We start from the raw sequence: 26,998 nt of genomic DNA on the forward strand, positions 1-26,998 counted from the left end.
ATTTTTGTAAACAAAGCAGTTTGGATAATTAAAATGTCATCCCTCATGGTGTCAACCCTTTTGGTGTAGTTTGTTTTTATACCTGTAATCTGCTCTAAATCAATTAACATCATATTTTTATCTTTAATGTTCTCTCTCTCAGTGCAATTCATTTTAAAATTTACATGTGCCTTGTGAAAATATTCCCTAAATTCCTCATACATATCTTTTATGCAAGAAAAAAGTGGAAAAAGTTTAATTAAACAAGTATGCTGACAGAGACTTTAGTGTTAATATTTTTTATAGCTATTTGTTCAAGTGCAGTGTGCAAAGTGCCATTAAGGAGTGTATTTGCTATTTTTTTTACCCTGAAAGCAAAATTAGCCCACAATTCCAGCATAAAAATGGCTGCTAAGTGTGGGATTATGACACTATTGCAGAAAATGCATCAAAACTGGTACAAATTGGGTGCAGTTTGTGACAAAAACTGGTAGGATGGTGTTGTTCTGGTGCTCGATGTCAAAATGACATCTGCACATTATTTTTTCAGTGCAAGGCTGTTTTGCATATTGATACCGCCTGAAAACTGGAACTATTGCCTGACTAAATGAGGCCATAAGGAGCAAGAAGATGCTTACCTTTTGCTTACCTTTTTTAAAATTAATTGTTTATCAAATAAACTGATATATAAGAACGCCTTGTAGAGATTTAGCAATGATATTTGTGGGGCTGCCATAGGCACTGCATATATACCTACTATTGGCATTTCCGAATCCTGCATTCTTATGGTCAGAATCCTGATTTTGCATTATTCAAAATATCACCTATGATATCCACATTCTGATTTTTTAATGTTTGATTTCAAAACTCTAAACTCAATGGCACTTTCAAGCAAATGGCAGTGTTCCATTCACTGGAAGCAAGAGTTTGTGACCATTGATGACCAGAGTGGTTATAGTGCTGTGTGCAAGAGTTTGCATTTAGGTGTACACCATATCTTTTTTACATATGGTGTTGGACAGGATTTTTACAGGTCATGTGAGAAGTTCCCTGGTAAAAGACACCAGTGAGACTTAAATCTGCCACTTGGGAGGGTCCACTTGGTTGGGCCACTGGATAAGTATATCAAACTGTGTTTTTTACATGCAGAAGGAGCTTAGCAAATGCAATCCTGTGCTTTCTGTGTTTTTTGTGTGTTTATCCGGTTCTTAGAAACAATAGAGCCACATTTATTATGAGAGGAACTGATTTGTTTTACATCATTGAGTATTTGAAAGAAACAGTCATGATTATGATTTTGGTGCATACATAGAGTGGTATGTATTAATGTAATGTGTAAATCAGTAAGATGGGTGGGCGTGAGTAGCTGCACTGTGATCGTATCACCATAAAATTCTCTCAGCAATACCATAAGATGGCACAGTGCCATTAGATATACAGTAAAATGTTTGAGAAACATACTTTAAGGTACAGTATTATCTTATTTTTCTGGATTTCATTTCAGAATGTAATATTGCAAAATATAGGTTTTTCCTTTGTATGTTTCTTGATTACTACAGCAATTTAAGGAGGGCATTAATATTTCACATTAGAGCTCCATTCATTGTAAACTACTTAAATTCCACTATAGAATCAGCAGCATTAACCTAAGCCCCACTGGGGTCAAAACTGTTATCTGAGAATCTGGATGGATGTAATTTTTAATTACTCAGAGTGACATCTGTAAGGATCTGCATTCATGCTTCTTACAAGTTCTTAAGGTCCGTAACAAAGCAGGTTATTGGTGTCAATTCAATCTAAAAAAGCATCACACCTTTCCAATCTAGTCAGTGTTTCTCTTCCTAAAATTCCTTCTGATCACTGCGGATCTTTCTCAGTTGCTCATTTCCAGTCAGGCCCGGACTGGCAATCTGTGGGTTCTGGCAAATGCCAGAGGGGCTGCTATAAGTTCCTATAGAAAGTCAGTATTTAGTGGGCTGGTGGGGGCTGTTTGGGCCTCTATGTGGGTTGTGTACCTGAAATGCCAGGGCCTATTTTAATTCTCAGTCCGGACCTGTTTCCAGTATTGAGGTGATCTATCTTGACTATCACTGAGAACATTTCAAATGTACATGTTAAGCGGTTAGAAGCCGGTACAATGCTATGTTCCATTATATATCAGTGCATGGTTGCACTCACTTCAAATATTTTTTCAGTTGAAACTAAAAATGACAATCTGGGTTTGGATTTAGCTGGCTGAATTGCATAGACTGTCCAGATCCAGTTCGTTTAAAAATCTTAGGACTTGGCTGAATACAAATGGAATTCTGGATGGCTATTCACCGGTATTATTTATAGAACACCTAATGGAATATCTTGTGGTTAGAAAATTATTTCTATAGTTAGGCCTGTAAATTCGTACTGTAGAATGTACTGTACATTAACATAACTTTGGTACTTTAGGCTGCAGGTTAATGTAATTAAAATGTTTTAAGAATGCCAACATCTAGTATCATATAGAAACCAATCAGAGGCTCTAAAAATTTCATTTCAAGACTTCATTAGATTACAGACGGTTTTCCTTTTACATGGGTATCAAAAAAGGAGTAAGAGTTTTGCAAATCAAAAATAGCCATGAGCTCTACAGTTTGAAATGTTTAGCCATGCTTTCCTCATATTTTGTCAAATGATCTTCTAAATAGCTTTTCATTTAACTAAAAAAACTGTTTGTTATCTACATATAGTCGTTTACTGCAAGTAATACTTTAAAATAAATTATCATCACCTAGGGAAAGCCACGCTTGCTGCTCAAGGTTGCATTGCTTTGAAGGAAATTGCTTGTTAGGAAGATAAGTTGAAGCATTTTAAATTTCTCTTAGATCCATATCACTTTTTAGTTCTAGACAAGGTGGAAAAGTTTAGAGAATCATTTCAACAGCAAAGTACAGAAAATCTGCAGCTTGAAAGAAAATATCAACTGATTATATGTAGATTTTTCATTGATAATATTTATATTTTACAAGTAATCCTCTAGACTTTCGGTGCTCTAATTGAGAGAGTAAACAATAAGCAAGGGACACTTTAGTGTACCAGTGAAAATAAATGGTTTAATGTGAACTCTATGGAACCATAAAGACAAATCATTCGATTGCTCTAACTATTATAGAAAAGGCTTGCAGTGTTACAGAAAATTCCATTTAATAAACAAGGGTTTCCTTTGTACTTGAATTTTATAGAGACTGCATTCTTAACTCAAGTTCTGACTCTAGAGCATTGGTATGTTTCAAAGAATCCTCGTAAGTAGAGATCATTGTGATGGTGACTGTACCACCACCACTCTCTATCTTTTCTGTAGGTAAACACTACATGCTACAGGCTTCTCTTTATTTGTGTATGCTTTTGCATTTGCATTATACAGCTTGGTAAATGCCTAATAGATTAATAATCATTGATAATAATCTTATTAGCTGCTAATAAAATTTTGATGACCCAATTTCACCTGTTACTTTATTTTGTCCCCAGTTGTTTTGAGGCTTTCTTAACAGCAGCACAAGTCAATACAATGACAGTAGATAAGACAACCTACCTGTTCCACAGCTTTATTTACTTGAACTGCAGGGATGACTTTCACAAAACATGGTGCTGGGTTTAATAACCTGTAGTCTCTATAAATAATTCCAATGTATGTGGACAGAAAAAAAACTTACTCACTTCTAATGTTGAATTTATGGATTGGTAATCCATTAGTTGAGATCCATTTCCCTTTTTATGTATTTATGCATTACAACAGTGGTATGGTAGTTTCCTGAACCATCTGAGCTTTTGTAACTGGTGAAAAGAGCTAAAAGGGGTCATTTACAACAACCATGGACAAAAATACAGAGTTCTAAGGGGCACACACCAGTCAGTCATCTGGCTGGCCACTGCACCTCATGTCAGATAAAAAAAAATCCACCACTAGAGTTCAGCGTTGACAAGCACAGACCCACCCTGCTCTATGGAATGCAATAAATACGGGGCCCTGTAGCTTGCATCTACCGTTATGTCTGAATGATGGACAAGTGGGCAGGCAGGAGATGAGATGCCTATGTGCCTCCCCCCCACCTGCTCCTCTTGAATACATAGTGCAGACATCTGTGACAATTCAAAAAGAGTGGGAGGCAGGGTGCAATGTGGAAAAAAATGTGTTTGCACTTTGCACCCTGCCTTTCAATTGACTCATGAGCCCTATAGTGTTCAATTTATGTGCCAGATTCAATCCAGTGGGAAAAAAAGGTTTATCATGTGAAGCTCATGTATTAGATTCAATTTGAGATGCAACTTAATTAAGAAAAAATGACCTCACAGTTTATCACTATGGGAAAAAACTGTAACTGAATATAGAAAAAAGTTTTTTTCCTCCTTGAATTGAATTTTATCCATGAGTTTTCAAGTGATAAACTTTCACTGAACTGAATATGGTCCATTGTCTATAAATCACTACTGTAAAGTGTTTTTTGAAGTACATGTCTAGGATCCGTCATCCGGAAACGTAGAAAGCTTTGAAATATAGAAAGTCCATCTCCAATAAACTTCATTTTATCTAAATAATTGCATATTTTAAAAATGATTTCCTTTTTCTCTGTAGTAATACATTACCTTGTACTTGATCCAAGCTAAGATATAATTATTCCTTATTGGAAGCAAAACCAGCTTATTGGATTTATTTAATGTTTACATGGTTTTCTAGTAGACTTACTGTAAGGTATGAAGATCTAAATTACGGAAAGATCCATTATCCGGAAAAGCCCAGGTCCCGAGCATTTTGGATAACAGGCCCCATATCTTTACTGTATACATGTTTACTTTTAATTCTTTAGTGTACAGTAACTGATTTGTGTACCTAGTACAGGTTTTAAAATATCCAGCACTACTACTACTACTGCTATCCAACACAACACTACTGTGACACAACTTTTGGGTTTAACTATGTTTTGGCACATCATCCTAATTTTAAAGAGGTTTAACATGCTGTAATGACCTTGCTTTTGAGACAATGAAGAAAATGAACAGAGGGCAATGTCTACCTCTTGATGATATTGTCAAAGTAGTGAAATTATGGCATTACATTAACAATTTTCCTTTTAATAATGCTTCAAAAAGTTGACAACAAAATTGGAGATATCAATGAAAACTGGCCTGATGTTAATAGGTAACTTTAATGCTTCATAAACAGGGACCTAAATCTTATTTTAGCAAACCTGTAAGCACTGTATATTTTGTTTTTGTTCCCTACTTGCTATATATTTATTTTTCAAATTTCAAATGCCTCTTGCTATCAATTGTAGTATATTTAAATATACGTCTCTAGCAGCATTTAAAAATAGTTTCTCTCATGCGTTTTACCTGTTAACATTATATTTTAGATCATGTGAACTCAAACCTTGGTTTTAACTCCTGCATAAATGTAACTCTTTTAACTCTATAGTGTCAGCCCAGGTATTAAATGCAGATTTCCCTGTTTCATGCCCATGGATGGGTTTAAACTTTGACTGAATCATCAACCAAACCAAATCAGTAAATCCTGTGTCAGAAAAGAGCGTATGAGGAATATTGTCTGTATTTGACAAAATGTCACCTCTTCCAGTAGAGATGTAAGGTAACACAATACCTATGCAAGGCCTTGGGGTGTCAGACAGGACATCACTCAGCACCAGGTCTGTAATAGGCAGAGTTTTCTTATACATATCTAAGGGGAGCAGTTACAGGCCAATATCTCTGCTTGAGAACAGTGATGGTCAAATGTCCTAAGTCAAGATATGTAGTGAGCTAATGTTGCAAAAATATTACTTACAATTAATATTTTTTTTTAAACTTTTGTCAGATTTTTTAGTGACACATTTTCTGGATTTGCATTCATTTGTGTAGAACTCCTAAATTTACTGAGCAATAATTTAGATTGTGATTTACAATATAATATAATACCTGGATATACAGCATGACCACGTATTATTTGCTTGGTGAGTTGTTTTTATTTTCACTATTTTCTATGCATTTATACATTTTTACAACCCATAGCATTCACAGAATCTAAAATCTGCTGACAATAGGAGAGTGCATTGAAAACAGGTGAATAACTTCCCTGCTAAAGGACACTGCTGTAAGGGATCATGGAAGCAGTCTCTCGGCATTCTTGTCACTCCTTTCCTGATTAAACTACCATCATTTTCAGCACACTGTCTCAACTAATATCTAAAGTTCTGCATTTGAAGTCTATGGCAGGAGGATGCGGATGAGAGAGAACTGGCGTTTGTAATAAATGACGAATATGTGACTGCCTAGGGAGGCCACCCCACCTCAAGCAATAAAACTCTTTATATTCAGAATAAGAGGGGTATAAATGATATACATATAATTTGTTTACATTAAACAAAACCTACAACAAAATAAAAAGTGATATTTTCTTTTTACTCTGTCTATATTTTTATGTCTATAATTCCTGTGCATGATGAAAACACCCAGGTATATTTTTTTGTACGTTTTTAGCTATTTTGCTGATTCTCTTTGGTTTGCGTCTCTCCCACATACTGAAAAGAGCAGAAAGCACAATGGAGAAAAGTACTTTCAGAAATCACATTTTGCAATCTTTTTTTTTAATACTTTTAATTTTGTGCATTTCAATCTCCCTGCAAAGGAAAACACCAAAGAAAAATAAAGAAAATATAACATTTTCAAAAATCTAAGGAGCCTGGATAAAGCCAAGAGTGAAAAGATGAAAAATAGATGAAATAAGTATGGTAGACTTTCACCCCTGGATAGAGACAAATGGGAAGTAAATGCAGCTTTGAAGGACTCAGAATATAGCAATTTACTATACAAAGTTAAGTTCCATAAAACAGCCATGTGTGGAAATGGAAGGGATTCTCACATCACTGTTTATGCACCAGTCCTGTGCCAATGTGTGTATTTTCCTTCCGGACCCACACAGGGCCTGGCCTTCTTTACTTCCTTCTGCCAATCTGTGCCATAAGCTGGGCATTGGCTGCTGCTTTTGCCCTTATGTTCTTAGCCTTAGCAATATCAAACAGGATATTCATAAGATTGGTAGGTACATCAAGTGAAAGTGTGAATTTGGTTCGACGGTCACTTTTTGCCTTGTTTTGGTAAACTTTTCCCTTCACCTGTGGCTGGGAAATGTATCTGTAGCGTGCAGCTGGAGGAAATGTCCTTTTCTCTTTCTCATATTCCTCCTCGTCCATTTCCTCCTGGGACATAGTTTCTCGTGGCTCAGATTCATATTCTCTTTTGTTAAGAACTGAGTTGTTTTCAATATTTCTCCTCTTGGCCTCCTCTAAGACCTCTCTGAGGCAGCTGAAGATGGATTCTGCTTTGTATAACTTGTAATGAAGACTGGATCTGGCCATACACAGTATGAGCAGTAGCAGGAGAAGCCTAGTGTGAGGCATTCTTCCACTCTGCACCTAAAACAGAAGAGAAGCACCATGACAATTTTATTGGAAACTCTGATGTACTCAGTATTCATTTCAGCACTTTGTAAAAAAAAAACATGATCGGGATTACTGTAGAATCTGAAGCTTTCCTAACTTTTTTTGGCATGTAATATTCACTCAAATAAAATATTTCAGCAAAAACATTTGCTTGCTTATTTTTTCATAAATATAGGCAAGAGATCAAGAAAGTTTTAAAGTTTTTTGCATTTTTTACAATTCCAGGAAAAAACTCACAGATCGTGGATTCTAGTTTGGTTGGATTTTTTTCTTTTAAAAATCAGAAAAATTCGGATTTTGATAAATAACCCCCCAAATGTACAGTAGATGTGCATTGATTCTGTCAGTGTTTGGGTATTGGCAATATACTAGTAGATATGGAAGACTTGTCGTTTTTGAGCCTCGGTTTATGTGTAATGAATTTCACTATTTGATTTAAAAAAGGGAAGAGAAAGATTGTAGTCTGGAAATAATAATTAAAAAATTGTCAATACTGTATATAGAAACATGAGAAATGTGATTAAGGAAACAATATGTAATAAATCAAACTGGAACTTGACTGAATTATCCTATGAATTTAGAGTTCTTAACAAAATATTGTAATATATATGTATCTCAGTGAAAAAAGTAATTCATTCTTTTCACAAGGTAAAATTCCAGTTTGTTTTAGGCATTAACAGGAGGCTTATTTATGAATTGGGGATTAAGACAGGTTTTAAGACTCGGGCACATTTATCAAGAGTCGAATATCGAGGGTTAATTAACCCTCGAAGTTAAATCCTTTGAATTCGAATATCGAATTAGAAGGATTTAGCAAAAATACTTTGATCGAACGATAAAATCCTTCTAATCGAACGATTATAATCGATCGAACAAAGGATTTTTCTTCGATCAAAAAAGCTTAGAAAGTGATGGGGAAGGTCCCCATATGCTAACATTGTACCTCGGTAGGTTTAAACTGCCGAAGTATGTAGTCGAGTTTTTTTTAAAGAGACAGTACTTTCGACTATCGACTGGTCAAATAGTCGAACAATTTTTAGTTCGAATCGAAGTCGAAAGGTCGTAGTAGCCTATTCTATGGTCGAAGTATCCAAAAAAATACTTCGAAATTCAAAGTTTTTTATATTCGAATCCTTCACTCAAGCTTAGTAAATGTGCCCCAAAGTGTCTGGTAATTCCTCTCTATTCCACAATGTGAACTATTGTACAATTTTTTAAAAATTTATTAACACATAGTTATACCTTTATGCTCTTTAGTTTCAATTAAAATCTGGGGAACACCAAAAGCCACTCTACCATTTCAACTCTAAACAATATAAAAAGATCTAGACATTGGTGCTATTGATAAGACCCAATAACAAGTTTTATATACATTAATTGCTTTACAAATAAGTAGTTGATAAACTTTTGCCATGTGCATTGAGACTGTAAAGCTAATTTACTAACACATGTACATGTAACCCATAAGCAAAAGGGTTTCTTTCATTATTGCTCCATATAATCAAATAATTCATCCAAAAAAATGTGAGCTGCTGTTATCCCATAGAAGTGAATGGCTGCATGGCTGCCTGCAAAATAAAAGTACTCACGCAGCTTCCTATCAGCTTTAAATCAGCTTCAAATGAGTAGGCAACAAATAATTTCCCCAAATAAAAGGACAAATCACATATTTCTATTAGAACAGAATGTATAAAAGTTCAGTCATTAAATGTTTTGAAACAAAACAAATATATTATGAAACTAATGCAATAGGAACATATTTTTTTAGAAATGTTTTATGCAGATTGATCTGGATCTGAGTCATAGCCAAATGTCTCCATCTAGTGTGTATTTACTGTATTAAAATGTGGTTAGACATTTATAAGAGCAACAACCCTTGATGACATTTTATAATTTGAGTAATTACACTGCCTGTTCCTTTTCAGTATACAGTGAGGTTGATTTACTTAAGTATTTGCTAAATTGCATGAATGCAGTTACCCAGAAAACCAGACAAAAATATTCATCACCTTTGTGAAAAGCAAAGTGAGCATAAAAGCATATATCTTATTGGTTATTATGGGTAACTTCGCTATTTAGCTTTTAGCAAATTATTCCAAATGCCCTGTTCTTTGCATGTTTGCAAATATATTGGTTTAAGTTGGTAAATTGGTATATTTATAGAGAAATGTGTAAATTGTTATTTTTTTAATCAAAGTACTGGATTTTATTGGAATGTGTTTGCCATTCTGTTAATAAGAATATTTCAACAAGAATATAACAGCTTTTAAGAAATTTATTTAGAAATATCTTTGGGGCAATTTAATTTATTTTTTTAGAACTTCAGTGCTTTATGTTTCCTCTAGGATAGTATGACATTTTTTATGCAGGTTAGCATATCCATGAATTCACATTTTATGTAATGCATACTACTGTAAAAAAAAGCTATTTAATGAAATGCATTTAGTGACATTTAGGATTTACATAAACAGATGGACTGTTTATTAAATTGTACAGTGTCAGATGATGCCTTTTTGTCAGTCAATTAATTTTTTCTACAGTTCAGTGAATAAGAGCATTATTTATTTTTTGGACCACTTCAGCAATTCAAAAACATCAATGGTCAGTTTTGCCTTGTCAGTGTATGAGTTGGCACACACTGTAATAATATACTTTACATTAAACCATCCAATTGGGAACCCATCCAGCGCCTGCTCTAGTAGACTCTGTATGCAGTTCCTCTAAAGCTTCTTTTCCATATCCTTCTTTTGATTATAATTGCCTCTCTATGTTGACAGTGTGGGAATTGTGGTATTCCAGCTTCATGTTGGATTTTCAGATCGACTAAATATCCCAAGCAGCACACTATTTACATCAAATTTTGAAGACAGTTAGTAATAGTTATTTGTCCCTGCTAAAAGTCCATAAAACTCCTCTTCACTATTCAACTCCTTTGGCACAGTTTTATGCTGTTTTTGTACCCTAAATAGTTCTACACATGAGACCAAAGGGTTACGATTGAAGTATCATCTGTATCAAGAAAAATCAGGCTTTAGTGACTAAGGAGATTCATTCATTTATTTGTATCTGCACTGAATACTCTACTCTAAGGAATAGTTGTCTCCAAGAGGAGGCTTCAAACACTTAGGGACCGATTCACTAAGGGTCGAATATCGAGGGTTAATTAACCCTCGATATTCGACTAGGAATTAAAATCCTTCGACTTCGAATATAGTTATATATTATATATAGTTATATATTGAGCAGCTGCTTGACTTTTGGACTATTTAGGCAGTTAGGAAGACTCATTATTCTATTAATAGTAATGTTTATAATGGTTATTTAGACAATGCACTGTGCAGTGCTAATATTGAGGCAAATATAACAGCAAACATGATATAAAATAACTAAAATTAGTTGTTACTTTAAGGCTCAGATTAATCAAAGTTTAAATACCTCGCTGGCTGATCTCTGATAAAAAACATCTCCCCACTAAGATTTTTTTAGTCATTGGTAGTTTTTATGCCTGAATATCTCAGGAGGTGACAATATTGTTTCAACACAATGGGTCTAGTTATGTGACATGGGTGTGCTTGCTTTGTGCTTTCAAATGCCTACCATTGCCGTGTTCTATATAAATATACCTTAATGGAATATGACAAACTGTATCATGGAACATGCTTGACACCACAAAGTACAAATTATAATTGATGACATCACTAAATACCATTTATAATAGTATATTGTACACATTATTTTTGGATCTTGGGCATTATCATAATATTTTGTGCTTTTGTGCTTCGTATATGAATGAGGACGATAACTTTTACCTGTATAAAGGCTGAATCAAGGATGTGTTGCTTATATATACAGTCCTCATTATTTACAAACTTTTTATACTATATGGCACAGTTCCCAATAAAGTGTTTTTTTTTGCTTTTGTACCATGCCAGTGAAGTTAATCCCACTGCTATAGGTGAGCACAACTGTGGTGCTGTGACTCGTCTCTAATAGCCAGTGAGACAAAACTTTCACTTATTGCGCTGATACAGAAAATGCTTGATAATGCTATGTTTTGTGTACTAGTAGGGAATGAATCTTGCTGCACATTTTACATCATTATCACAATTGCTTTAAATTCTTCTTTCGTTTAAGCCTTTTACATAAGGATTACACTGCTTAGCTACTGAAAGTATTGAAAAAGGTTCATCTGAATAGCTAAGAAATCATAGTTGGTTGTGATACCTACTAACCCTAATTAGTCTAATTGGTACTTGAGAAGTGCCATTATGTGAATGCACTTAAGCTAATACACTCTTCACTTATATTGCTTTCACATCTAACACTGGGTACTGATAACCCTTGGCAGTATGTAGAAAATGTTGCACTCTGTATTCTCGTTAATATTGACTGATAGCTTGTGGCAATTTATGCTCCCCTGTACACGTAGTTTCATAGTTAGTTTGGGGTTAATATAAACAACAGTAGTTGTCAACCTTGGGATCTTCTTTCCCATATAAAAGATCAATGCACCAGAGACCACCCCCAGAGAACATAACTTTCATGTGAAGCAGTGTAGTTTGTTCTTTAAAGTGAGGTTGTAGAATGCCCTGCTGGGTAACTTTGTGATGGCCGATTCTATTAATGCCTATAGTCATTCTAGGGCCATACTGGTAGCCCCTGTTATTCCTTTTGGGGTCTTGACCCGTTATATATAACTTTCACAACATCCCCCATATCTACACGTTTCGGTTGCCATTTTAGCATCAGTGGAAATGATTTTTTGAGTAATGACAATTTATTTGATGAACAGCCATTGGTTTTTAAGCTTTCTCATACACTGCATCTGAAATGTAATCTTCTATTTTTAGAATTACTGTGTTATTTTTGATGGTTGTGGGATTGTTCTCATTGAGATATATGTTGACAGTAAAAAGTGAGCCTACATTTGGCTACTCACTAATATATTTATTTCACCATTATATATATATATATATATATATATATATATATATATATATATATATAGTTCCATAAATATAGGAACCCTCCTACCTTTATTGTATCACTATTTACAATAGTATGCTTTGCATTGGCTCTATATTGGGGCCACAAATATCGTAGGAAAGGGGGTGCCTTTCTGATTGGCCATTTGGGAGTGGATGCCTTAGTGTGCCTACAAGTGTGGCAGTGCTGATCAAGGGACCGGTGTTACGACCAGAGGGATGTAATTAATTATTGTTTTATAGCCAATACTTTTGCTAAGGAGATCAAATCAAACTGGCCCATGATCTCCATGGACGACTCCTTGTCCCTATTCCAGTCACCCACTCCAACGATTGGGTAAAAACGGAATAGAAACCTTAAGGACATTTTGATGGTCACTGATTTTAAGGGACATGCTTCTGGTCAGCCCAATTGGCTTTCCACACAAAAGAAACTGGGATGCTATAACTGTCCGGATTGTACCACATGTCGATTTCTACTAAGTGGTCCTGATTTCCCCCAACCATACACGGGCAAACGACTTAAGATCTTACACAGACACAGAGCGGATCAGCAATCATCGCTCGGCTATCAGTAAAGCCCTAAAGGAGGGCAAAGCCACTCAACCTGTAGCCAGACATCACGGCCATGGACTTCCCACCTTCAAATGTATGGCGATTGATCATCAGGCACCCCTGAACAGGGGTGGTGAAAGGGACAACGCACTACTGCGTAGGAAATCAAGATGGATCTTTAAATTGGACACTTTAACACCCAGAGGCCTCAATGAGTCTCTACCGTTGGGTTGCTTCAGCTAGGGCGTCTATGGTTGTTTCTTGGTACGTATTATAACGCTCCCATGAACTTCTTTATTATGGATATCATTATGCATACTTTGGAATCACTGGACCTGTGCATATCTGTGTTATCATCTCTATATGTGTGCAAAATTGCTTTGCAGTCCATTGTTTTGACCATTTATCTATGCAGTTGTTGATCTTTGTTCCTCTGGCTAACCCACACTTCTGTTTTTAAAACCCACCTGGTTTAGGACACACGTAAGAGGTTCCTGATGTTGTCGGTCGGTCAAGGCACTCTATGCACTAGTCTATATGATGGGTGACAGACCACTTTAATATACATGTATGTGGGCAGGGATAAACGACAAACACACATTGGGTTGTGACCTTTTGTACTAAAGCCTCTGCAAGGGTGTGTTCCCATCCGGGCCACACAGGTATTTATTCCCGCCCCTGGTAGGCCTTAAATGTAGGTACCGCTGGATACTACAGCCATGACACCTTTTAAGGTAATTGGCATTTTGGCATGAGGCGAATTGACAAAGGCCCGCATTCACTCCTACAGATAGGGGAGTATGACATGTGTTTCGTCCTAATCCGATGCCCACCATGGGCTCACCCACCTCTACTGTAATTGGCACCGTGTTGCCATGGTCTTCTGGTCACCTTGTGATCCCCAGGTTTGAGGGTACTTCGATGCTAGAGTGGGCCTTTGGAGGGGTAACAACATTTAGGGCCCAGTGTTATAACCAGTGTTTTTAAAGGAATAGTTCAGTGTGAAACTAAAAACTGTGTAAATAGATAGACTGTGCAAAATAAAAAATGTTTCTAATATAGTTAGTTAGCCAAAAATGTAATGTATAAAGGCTGGAGTGAACAGATGTCTAATAAAACAGCCAGAATCCAACTTCCTGCTTTTCAGCTCTATAACTCTGAGTTAGTCAGCGACTTGAAGGGGGGCCACATGGTACATTTCTGTTCAGTAAGTTTGTAATTGATCCTCAGCATTCAGCTCAGATTCAAAAACAACAGATATGACCCATTTGGCTCCCCCTCAAGTCTCTGATTGGTTACTGCCTGGTAACCAGGGTAACCAGTCAGTGTAAACCAAGAAAGCTGAAAAGCAGGAAGTAGTGTTGTAGCTGTTATATTACACATCCAGTCACTCCAGCCTTTATACATTATATTTTTGGCTAACTAACTATATTGGAAACATTTTTTATTTTGCACAGCCTATCTATTTACACAGTTTTTATTTTCACACTGAACAATTCCTTTAAGCTTCACGGGGTGTCATCACTATGATGTCAGTAATGTGGGAGTGGTCTATGATCACTTAGCCTCTCTTTGGCTATAAATTGTGTATTCTGCCACTGCACTGTGTTTACTTGAGAAAGGTCCTTGTGTGGGACCGAAACGTTGGATTAATAAACTTTTCTTAGTTTTATCCTCAAGTTGTTTTTTTTTCAAATCCTGTGAGTGCCATCACCTCCTACCTGCTATGTATTTATTTGCATGAGCACCCAGGTATTATCTCTGATCAGGGTGTGCGGCCCATATTTGCTGCTTTTTATATATATATATATATATATATATATATATATATATATATATATATATATATATATATATATATATATATATATATATATATATATATATATATATATATATATATATATATATCAATATATATATATCAAACAAGGAAAAGTTGTGCTCACCACTATTTTTTAAAACCATTAGGCGGGGGTGCAATGAGGGTGTGACCACAAAATACATATAGTCAACTACAAGATTCCTCTGCACTCAACCCATTATCAATATATTTAAGACAGAGACATTTTGTGCATACTGCTACTAAAAAATGCCTTACCCTTTAAACAAAACAGGGATTGTTTGTCCATATATTGCAATATATTTAAGCTGGCCAACTACGTCAAAGTCATCCCATATCTGGCCAGTCCTACGCTTAATTTTCATCTGATTCATTAAGAATTCAATTGCTTAATTATACATTTTACAAAGGGACTAAGTTTTACCTGCAACTTACTAGCTGCTTTCAAAGTAAAACTCCCAAACTTGGCTGCCCTTTTATTAGACACCAGTGGGATCACCTGACTATAGCTGGGAGGGGTGGGAGCTACAACATGGAGCTGGTCACTGCTCCTGTATGACTATAACAAACAAGGAAAAGTTGTGCTCACCACTATTTTTTAAAACCATTAGGCGGGGGTGCAATGAGGGTGTGACCACAAAATACATATAGTCAACTACAAGAGTTCCTCTGCACTCAACCCATTATCAATATATTTTGTGGTCACACCCTCATTGCACCCCCGCCTAATGGTTTGGGAGTTTTACTTTGAAAGCAGCTAGTAAGTTGCAGGTAAAACTTAGTCCCTTTGTAAAATGTATAATTAAGCAATTGAATTCTCAATGAATCAGATTTAAATTAAGCATAGGACTGGCCAGATATGGGATGACTTTGACGTAGTTGGCCATCTTAAATATATTGCAATATATGGACAAACAATCCCTGTTTTGTGGAAAGGGTAAGGCATTTTTCAGTAGCAGTATGCACAAAATGTCTCTGTCTTAAATATATTGATAATGGGTTGAGTGCAGCGGACCTCTTGTATTTGTCCATACAGACATATCAACAGACTCAAATAAATTGTATACATGTGAAAGTATGAATAGGTGTGTGTACTGTATATGTATGTAAATATGCTCATGTATGCCTTGTGCATATATTTCCACAATTATTTATGTTTGTGCTTGAGTAATGAGGATATACTGTTCATATAGACTTCAGAGCTGCCATTTATGGAACCCCATACTTCTAAGTTAGCAAGGGCCCCTTGGAATGTGGACCCTGTCACAAAGTAAAATGGTCAAAAGAAAATAAATCTCATTTATGATCACTAGATGCAAATATACATGCAGTGTCAGTGAAAATGCCATGCAGAATAGTACTTTTGCTTGTCTAGTTGCCCCTGCTTTACAGAATAGGTAACTAAGCACAGTGCATTTTAAGGAAAAGGGAGTCCTATATCACAATTATTAAACTAAAGCCTGGCAAAATGTTTCTATTTTTAAAATATATGGGAAAAATGCAACTGAGGAAAATAACCTGTGATCATGGCAAAAATCAAGCTAGAATATTAATAAATCAGCCCTAAACATAATATTTTGAGTCAATTTAAGAGCATAATATGTTCTATGGTAGTATAGATTATGGATTGGAATGAATGGAACCATGTTGATAATGCCACATATCACTTTACTTTACTGTAAGCATGGCTGATTTTTTTGCATGATATTCACATCTGCCAGGTACTGAGTGTTTTATTGATTGGTTCTCCAATATACAATTACTGCCCTGCCATCTATTATCCATCAACTGCTGTTGTTTATATGCCACTGCTGCTCTCATGTGAATACATACAAATGATCCCACTAGATTTTCAAATATTCATTGGTCAAGTAGAATTCAAGCATCTTCAGTAACTGGCTTAAAAAAGTAGGTATAACTCTAAAGAATGGACCAGCATGGCTGAGATACAAGGGCACCCACAGATGTGGCAGAGGTAGGTGGAAGGCCTGTTTGTCGATGTTTATGGAAACTTTGCCACTTTTACAGGGAGAAGATATAGTATTAAACAGTAGTTCAGTTGTTTATCTAAAGGAGTAGTTTATTTAACCACTTATGAGTGTGGCGTGTAGTATGTGGGTAACAGACCATTGCACTGGTGCAAGTTTGGCAATAGAGAGAGGCGATTACAGATAAGATATTGCCAAACATGTGAGCGATAACTATGGTAACACATACAATGTGACATTTCAAACTATAGATAAACCTACATTTAAATATAAGAAAAGGTGATACAGCGAAGAAGTTATCTGAAAGAGAAGCATTTTGGATTCATAACCTTGAGATGGTACATAACTTTGTGGGAATTAACTGTGAATGGGAAAGTTCATGCTTTTTCTGATAGGGACTCCTGATTTGTATTCATATTATTGACCAGTTATGATGTGCATATTTATTTTTCATTAATCGTGTATTTCCTTCAGGATGGGATATTAAACGATTGTACCTTTTGAAATGTATGTATGTCACTAATAGAGGTAGTATAACATTGCAGTAAGGGTTAATGTTTTTAGGAGAGGGATTGTCTGTGGATCTAAAGTTCTGTTGGTTTGCCATGTGACCATTTGGCTTTTGAGAAAGTGGCTTGCAGCAACAAAACATGTCAAGTGTATGGACATTGCGGCGTGTCTATGAAAGGTCCATGTTTTAAATGTGATAAATAAAGAAATTAAGAAAGAACCAACTGGTTAATTTAAGTGGGTAGGCTTCTGGTACTTGTTGATCTGTAATCCTTCTCAGTGGATTTATTACAGAAACTCTACATTTATTGGTAATGTATTAATATAGATGTGGCACCCAACAGGTTCTTTATAGTTATGCCCCTTCCTGAGTGTACATTCAAATTCCCCAAGCACACTATGTTCATACTCCCACTGTACATGGATAAAGCAATTGGACAGGCTGCACATTGCTCTCCAAGTACTTTCTCTTTGCAACAATCAACATTACTGGAATAGATTCTAATTAAGTGCATGTGGAATCACTGTTTTCATAAGTTAGATCACAAATGAGATAAAACTGCATATAAACTAATATCATGAGAGCGGAATGAACTCATCCAGAACTTACACATGTAAACATGATGTAACAAGCAGTATATTTATAGAATAGCAGATAATTAACTGCTGAACATTGTGTATTTTTGATTCCTGCATGCTAGTTCCAAATACACCATTTGATATAGATGCAGACATACACCAACCTAGCAGAGAAATTATTTCCAGTTCTGCACTGTCCTTAACAAAAATGATTGGAGGAAGAGCACCGTGCATAACTATGCAATTCTATTTATAGATCTAAATATTTGAAATTTCTTTTATATTCATCAGTGATGAGTAAATATTTTCGCCAGGCATGGATTCACAGCAAACATGCCACCATTTGCAAATCTTTTTGTGAAACTGCAGCAAATGATCACAGCAACAAAAAAGATGCTGCAACAAAAAAACTGGTGAGACAAAAAAGTCACTGCAACAAAAAAATGCCCATTGACTTTAATGCATTTGGAGAGAGTAAAAAACATTTTTGCATGTAAAAAAAATGTTGACGCCTATTGAGTTTCACTAATTTTTTAGCAGTTTTGCTAATTTTTTCAGAGAAGCGAAACAGAATAGATACACTCACCACTGATGTTCATAGATAAAATTGAGTTTAGAAAAGCAGGAATAATTGAGGGATTGAAGGTATGATACAGGCTTCACGAAATTCAGAATAGCTGTGCGTTCCTCTGCAGATTAAGCAATTTTTAAAGTTCACAAAATACTAAAACATGTAAAAAAAAAACAAAACTTGTCATGAATGAATCCCTCCTGCTTGCTTTCTAGTAATTGGAGGTGTGAGTTTATTAAGCATGAATGTTTAATCAAATGCATCATGCGCTGATTATTCTTTTTCTTTGACGTGGGAACTCATGCCAAAAAACGAATAACATGAAGATCAACTATACAATGTCTTTCAGCGAATGCACGGAAACACATGTATACTACGTTACAGCTTTTTGTCAAATATACTCACAAAATAACCATCAGCACTCCTTACTAAATACATTCAAAAGGGAGCTATTATGTCAGTAAAAACAGTATAATCTTCATTCTTATAAGAATTCCCTAACTATATTCTAAATTCTGTACCATTTTTTTTATATAATAATGAGGTTACTCCTTATTATCACTGTTTCTCCACAGGCTTTGTTTTTAGAGTTATTTAGAAAGAAAGCTAGCTCTAATAAATTGTCCAGGCAAAAGTAGCATAAATCAATAATATATTTAACCTAAGTGCCCATTGGAGTTTGACTCCCAACTTCTGCATAGAGAGAGAGCAATTGAGAGAGTTATACTAAAGATTCATGTAATGATTTTATTGATTTCATGTATTTTATTATTTAATTGTGAGGGACACAAGTCCAAGAGCAGTACGGGACCCAAGTGGGTGTCCATTAGTGCTTATTTCCTAATATCTTGCATCTCCTGGATGCTGCACTCTGTACCAAGCACTGGATACACAAATCTGACACTGAGTGAAGAGTGAAGCATAGCAACAAGCCTTAGGGCAGGCAGTAAGGAGAGGGCCATGATGTCGGCTGCTTGTCCTTTAAGGCAGCCGACATCAAGTCCTGTCCTGTCCCTATCTTGTGCTTCAGAATAAATATATGAAGTCAATAGGTGAAATTCATTAGGGTACATCACTGGTAAGCACCAGATGAAGGGAATGTGGGATTGTAGTACAATTTACTACTGGGATTAAGTTAACACTGAAATGATGAAAACTATTTCACTTTCATTTCAGATTCTGTTTCCCCAAAAACATGGACGTTGGTGGAAAGTACAGTTAAGTTTAATTTAGACAATTTGTAAATAGAACAATATCATACAGTCATATGAAAAAGTTTGGGAACCCCTCTTAATTCTTTGGAGTTTTGTTTATCATTGGCTGAGCTTTGAAAGTAGCAACTTCCTTTTAATATATAACATGCCTTATGGAAACTGTAGTATTTCAGCAGTGACATAAAGTTTATTGGATAAGCAGAAAATATGCATCATAACAAAAAGACAGGTGCATAAATTTGGGCACCCCAACAGAGATATTACACCAATACTTAGTTGAGCCTCCTTTTGCAAATGTAACAGCCTCTAGACGCCTCCTATAGCCTTTGATGAGTGTCTGGATGGCGGTATTTTTGACCATTCGTCTATACAAAATCTTTCCAGTTCGGTTAAATGTGATGGCTACCGAACATGGACAGCCTGCTTCAAATCATCCCATCGATTTTTGATGATATTCAAGTCGGAGAACTGTGACGGCCATTCCAGAATATTGTACTTCTCCCGAAATGCATTCAAAGTGTGTTTAGGGTCATTGTCTGTAGGAATATCCAACCCCTGCGTAACTTCAAATTTGTGACTGATGCTTGAACATTATCCTGAAGAATTTGTTGATATTGGGTTGAATTCATCAGACCCTCGACTTTAACAAGGGCCTCAGTCCCTGAACTAGCCACACAGCCCCACAGCATGATGGAACCTCCACCAAATTTGACAGTAGGTAGCCGGTGTTTTTCTTAGAATGCGGTGTTCTTCTTCCGCCATGCAAAGCGCTTTTTGTTATATTTTTGTCTCGTCAGTCCAAAGCACTTTGTTCCAAAATGACTGTGGCTTGTCTAAATGAGTTTTTGCATACAACAAGCGACTCTTTTGTGGCGTGAGTGCAGAAAGGGCTTCTTTCTCATCACCCTGCCATACAGATGTTCTTTGTGCGAATTGTGCTGAATTGTAGAACGATGTACAGATACACCATCTTGTAGGTCTTTGGAGGTGATCTTTGTGTTGTCTGTAGCCATTCTCACAATCCTCCGCATATGTCGCTCCTGTATTTTTCTTGCCCTGCCAGACCTGGGTTTTACAGAAACTGTGCCTGTGGCCTTCCATTTCCTGATTACATTCCTTACAGTGGAAACTGACAGTTTAAACATCTGAGATAGCTTTTTGTAGCCTTCCCCTAAATCATGATACTGAACAATCTTTGTTTTCAGATTTTTTGAGAGTTGCTTTGAGGATCCCATCCGAAAAATCTTTATTCAGAAAACACCCCAGTACTCAGATGTTAGACATACCACTGCTATCTTTTTTGTTGAAAGTGGAGTCAATTATTTTGTAGGCTGAGAGGGGATCCCAAAATTTTCATATGACTGTATGTAAGGAAATACTTAGCTTAATCTAAGACAATGCCAGGGGGCAGGGCTTTATGTAAGGTAATGCTAAATAATGTAGATTGTTCTGCATCTAGAAACTTTTAGCTGTCATCCCTCTCCTACCCACATGTGGGCCAGTCAAGCTAATAATTTTTGTGTCATCATAGATACACCAGAATATTGGTGGGAAATAGAGACATATTAAATTAACCAAATGTAGGTTTATATATTACTATAATACACAAAAGCCATGAATATCTTGTAAATAATATCCTTATTAACGGTGACTAGTGATGTCATCAGTTATAAACGGTAAGTAGTGATGTCATTTTTGTCACATTAATGTAGAGGTTCTGTGTGTAGATGAACCACACCTCTCACCCTTTCCATGATGCTTCCTGCCCTGGTGGTGCAGATCTCTCTAGATGGTCGGCACTCGTCAGTACAATGTAGAAGATTTAAGAGAATAGCACAACACCATGTATGTTGCAGGTGGGGAGCTTATCCCTTTTATTTAAAGTGACCACCTGTGCATCAACGTTTCGGGGGGGATTAACATCCTGACGAAGGGAGGGTTAATCCCCCCCCGAAACGTTGATGCACACGTTCTACATTTTTGTCACATATGACTAAATGAATAAAGTACCCCTTGCTCAGAGACTTATAATATCCTTATATTTTACAATAGGGGTTACTTTATTCACTATATAAGCAACAGTGTACTCAAACAGTGCTTACTTTGTTTATCTTTGCTTTCACTTCATCAACAATTCTATGCTTTTTGGTGCAGTCTTGCCCACTAAGGCAGATAATTATAGAATTCCTACTATAAAACCGGGCTGCCTTAATTCATATTAGTGGTAAAACAATACTATTTGGATAATTTCATGTTTAAATGATTTTTAGCAGACTTAAAGGGGTTGTTCCCCTTTAAATAGGAATTCAACCCCCCCAACTAATAAAAACCCCTACCCTCCATAGTCTACCCTCCTTGCGCCCCCCCCGCACAGGTGTTAACACCTGTAAACGCCCCTAAGCCTGTAATTACCCCTCGTTGCAGAGTCAGCACAGCTCTAGGGCTCCATCTTCAGAGCTTCAGTAATCTTTGGTAAGTAAGTGCAGTTGGAGCAGTCTTCTTCTTTGTGATAACTGAGCATGCGAGAAAAGTGATGAAAATTACCAAACTGCCGGAAGAAGACCCGAAGACTACCGAAGCGTCTAAAGATGGTGTCTGTGAGCTCCCTGTGCTGACTCTGCAACGAGGGGTAATTACAGGCTTAGGGGCATTTACAGGTGTTAACAACTGTGCAGGGGGGAGCAGGGAGGGAGGACTTTGGAGAGTAGGGGGTAGGGGTTTTTATTAGTTGAGGAGTTGAATTCTCCTTTAAATAAACTTTTAGAATGACGTAGAGAGTGCTATTCCGAGACAATTTGCAATTGGTTTTCATTTTTTATTAACTGTGGTTTTTGTGTTATTGCACTTTTTATTTATCAGCTCTCCAGTTTGCAAAAAAAGACTGGAATATGAATAGGAGAAGGCTTGAATAGAAAGACGAGCAATTCAAAACAGCAATAACAAAACATATGTAAGTTTACACAGGATTATTTTATGACCCCATTTGAAAACTGGAAAGAGTCAGAAGAAGAAGGCACATAATTCATAATTCAAAAACTGTGGAAACTAAATAGACAACCATTTGAAAGATCCTATACCTGTGGTGTACATTTATCAATAGATGCTCTTATAATTCAGGTCTTTTACTTGAGTTTGCAATGGATATTAAGAAGACAATCCTCAGATTAATAGCTAACATAAATAATATTGCAAATCATTAATAATAAAAACAAAAAAGAATGGTTGTTATAAATCTCATGCCCTGCCCCCAGTACTCCCACCTTCCTTCTTTTGTTTTCCTATAGGGATATTTTTGAATTTTTTTTTTTTTAAAAAGTCCCTAAAATCCAGCCTATAAAAACCTCAAGGTATGTTTGTAAAAATGAAATCTATCAAGTTCATTCTTTGCAGTAGACAAACGGATGCTAAAAGCAGATTGCTTGTTTTAGTTTACTATGCCTGGAGCACACTGTGCACCTGTTAAACCTATCCAATGTCCATCTTTCCATAGCTTGAAGCTATCTCCAATGTATTTTCCTATTTGTTCCTGAGGAACTATTTATCAAGAGCTTAATGTCTATATACAGACTGAAATATGTTTAGATAATGTTAAGCCATGTTATAAAGTTTATACATACAATGTACAGGTATGGGATCCGTTATCTGGAAACCTGTTATCCAGAAAGCTCTGAATTACGGAATTCCTATCTCCCATAGACTTCATTTTATCCAAATAATCCACCTTTTTAAAAAAAATTCCTTTTTTTTCTGTAATATAAAAAAACTTGTACGTGATCCTGTTTAAGATATGATTAATCCTTATTGGAAGCAAACCAAGCCTATTGGGTCTATGTAACATTTACATGATTTTCTAGTGGACTTAAGGTGTGAAGATCCAAATTACAGAACGATCCATTATCCCTCAGGTCCCAAGCATTCTGGATGACAGGTCCCATACCTGTCGAATACGAATATCTTATCTAGCTAGTGAGGTAAATGCAAAGGACTGCAGGAGATCTGCAGGAGATCTGTAGGTACCAATAATCCCTCTCTCTGTGCAGTATGTGCAAAAGCAAATTTAAACAAATCACCTTGGGTAGTGTCTTAGAATGCAGGCACTGCCTGTGTTTCGCAGTCCTTGAGAGCTGCAATTGGGGTCCTTTTAAATATATTAAATGCACATGTAGACACATGTGCAAGACATGTTTGAGTACTTATTAAACCATTCCTTATGTATAAACTATATTCTGGTGGAGGCCAGGGAGGGTTCCCTAGAAACTTTTGTTGTATTTTCAGCTGATGCATTCAGTGAAGGCTAAATATATGTGGAACTCTCTCTGGAGTGCCCCCATCATTGAGACTCAAAAACTAGGGAAAATTAAGGGCTGCAAGGCAGAAGAGAGCCCTACTGTTACTGCCTGCCTATGGCAGTTTCACACAGCACTTTCATTTGGTTCAATGCAAGTTTCAGACAAAGTAATTTAATGTCTTATGGTTAATGCACTGGCTGAACTGGACTTGTATACTGAAGATTATATAAGTAGCCATAAATATGTATGGCCAATTTCCATACTTCATTTGGACTGATAGCTTGGAAGCAAAAAGGAGTTACATTTGCTGATATGCCATGTGCCCGCTGCCATGGTGCTTCGAAACCCCTGTACTGGGATACATGCCAAGATATAAGGGAAGGAAGTCCAAAATCAGCCAATTGCCCAAAGAAATGTATGCATGTATGGTCCGCTATAACTACACTTATTGTAGATTCATTTTTATCCTTGACTAAATACAAAATGCTAAGTAACAGCCCCGAGAATTGGGTCTCAACTAAAGTAGACAAAACTTGGAGAAAAAAATGAAAAGCAATTGCAATTTAGTTTTCTTCAGCTGATGTTCATTATATATGCAAATCAAAAATGACTTGCGGCAGTCAGAACTTGTGATGGAATTCCAATAACCCTCTAGTAAGCAGTTTCTCTGAATGAAATTGTGCTGGCATTGGTTTTAATTTTCCCTCATTGCTAAAATTAACGTGCATAAGTACAGTTACTGTAGGGGGTTAATACACATTCAGTTCCTGACCTAAAGTTTATTTATAGTGGCATGTTCATTGGTTACTTCGGGGCACTACTAGATAAACTTGCATAGCAACAATATTGTGATCACAATAAAATACTAGATACTGCTCTCGATATTCAATGCTTGTAAACTATATGTTCTATATATATATATATATATATATATATATATATATATATATATATATATATATATATGCAGGAAAATACACTGGAATAATGTTTAATAATGAGTAAAAAAGAATAATTCAAAAAGTGCATTTATCTCCCAGATTCACTTTACATTATCAATTTATAACATGTTAAATAGCCCATTATGCTAATGTTTTCATATTTGCTATTAATTACTGCACGTGATCTCTAATTCCTCACTGGATTATCTCTAGAGTCATTATGCATCGGCAAGACATTAGGTTAACTGCACAGATTTACTGACCACGTTGAAATGGCAATAATTGTGTCTACTTTGCAATTCTGCAGAATCAATAAACTTATTATGCAACAGCAAATACAAACACACGCTCTCATCCCTTTCTAGCAATGCAAACTAACTTCCAGTGAAACCAAAATGAACCATTATTGGATCAGGAATTATATTACATTTTATCCTGTAATTTTGCATCAAAATCCGTTGTGACTATAATTACAAATCAGGATATATGTTGCATGGTGTCTGTAAGTGCAATTGCAAATGATATTGGAAATATAAAATCAATAAGAATAAAATTAAATAGACTATGAACATAAAGTAATTTCACATCACAGTGTAGCCTTAGACTGACTCCCCAGAGATTATCAGAAAATCAGTTTGTAAGTGCATGTGCACTTGTATTTTGCTTTGCGACAGACTTTAACTACTCTGCCTCTAGACTAATATATATATCCCGAGTTTTTGGCACATTGCATAACTTTGCGAGATGCAAAAAATACAAGTAATTCAATATTCTGTGGAGAGAAAGAGGATTATGAAGAGTGGTGTGAAGAGTAAGTGGCAGTAATGTGAACACTCACCTGAATGTGGCAGTGCTGATGAATGGAGCTCCCTTCTCTGTGTCTCTTAGGATAAAGAACGCATCAGGAAGCTTGCTTCTGACTTGAAAGTCTGTTCCCCCTCCCTAACTCCCCCTTCATTCTTTATGGAAGGGGGCTCTGATATTTTCTCTATGGAAACGCTCCCCAAGTACACATAGAAAATGTAGTGATCCCAACATCTATTAATAATTCCATAGCAAATACTGTACCTGGTTTTATCACAGAAGAAATAAAAAAAGCAAGAGTCCCTCATTGATTAAAGATTCCTAGTTCATTCAGAAAGTACTGCAATATGGAATCTCTTGCACACAAGGCAGGGATAACAGGTTGTGTCTCTCCAAACTGAGCTCAATTAGAACTCCTAGCATGGGCAGGCAGCTATAAGAAGTACTGACTGAAAAGCCACAGGTTGAATGCCCTTATCATTCTGTCTCCAATACCTAACTCTGTCTTTTAACTAAAAAAAGTCAATCCAAATTGATTATAACCACTGGGAATTGGGTCTAGATCTTTCTATTCAACAGGAAAGTGATTCTGTGATTTCATTGCTAATATCTAAAAGGTAGAACTACAAAAGATTAATTGGCAAATTTTAATACAGCAAGTAGTAAAGAGTAACACATTATGGCACAAGGGTATTTGTGATGACCACAGCTCTCACCACAAGAATCACAGTGATTAAAACGCATATCCCCATACAGTAGATATTTGGGAAATTGACTTACAGTAATAAACTGCCATAGACCGAATCCCATTCAAGCAAATGGAAATGGTATTCATCACATAGATGACTTCTCAGATCACAAACACCCATGTTCCTTAATGCTTATTCTGCTCAGATCTCTTTTTGGATGTTAGAACTTGCACTTTGCTCTCCGTACTGACTGGGCAACAGCCTTTTATTAGTACAATAATATTACCAGCAATGATAAAAACCTGATGCCAATCTTTACATTCATATACTCTTACAGCATACAGCAATAAGAATTTATATTGCAACTGTACACAACAATAAGGGGGTTATTTATTAAAATTGAAATGTTTTTCATTGACTATGAAGATTTAGATTTTCATTCATCCAGGTCATAGTATATCTAGTATAGGTCAATCTAAAAACAACTGGACTTGCTGAGTAATCAATGAAGACGTTTCACTACTCATCCGAGCAGCTTCTTCAGTTCAACTGACTGGTGTGGGAAGTTCTCGTCATATAAACTCT

General features: G+C 36.1%; 1 protein-coding gene across 1 annotated transcript; it reads right to left on the minus strand.

The window, feature by feature from the left end:
- Nucleotides 1-6,595: 6,595 nt before the first annotated feature.
- Nucleotides 6,596-25,782, minus strand: ucn3.S (urocortin 3 S homeolog). The gene is given in 2 exon segments (NM_001092959.1): nucleotides 6,596-7,418; nucleotides 25,759-25,782. A coding segment is annotated over 1 exon segment (465 nt). The 5' UTR covers nucleotides 7,404-7,418; nucleotides 25,759-25,782; the 3' UTR covers nucleotides 6,596-6,938.
- Between the last annotated feature and the right edge of the window lie 1,216 nt (nucleotides 25,783-26,998).

The sequence above is a fragment of the Xenopus laevis genome, chromosome 3S (genome assembly GCF_017654675.1).
Source record: "Xenopus laevis strain J_2021 chromosome 3S, Xenopus_laevis_v10.1, whole genome shotgun sequence".
Lineage (NCBI taxonomy): Eukaryota > Metazoa > Chordata > Amphibia > Anura > Pipidae > Xenopus > Xenopus laevis.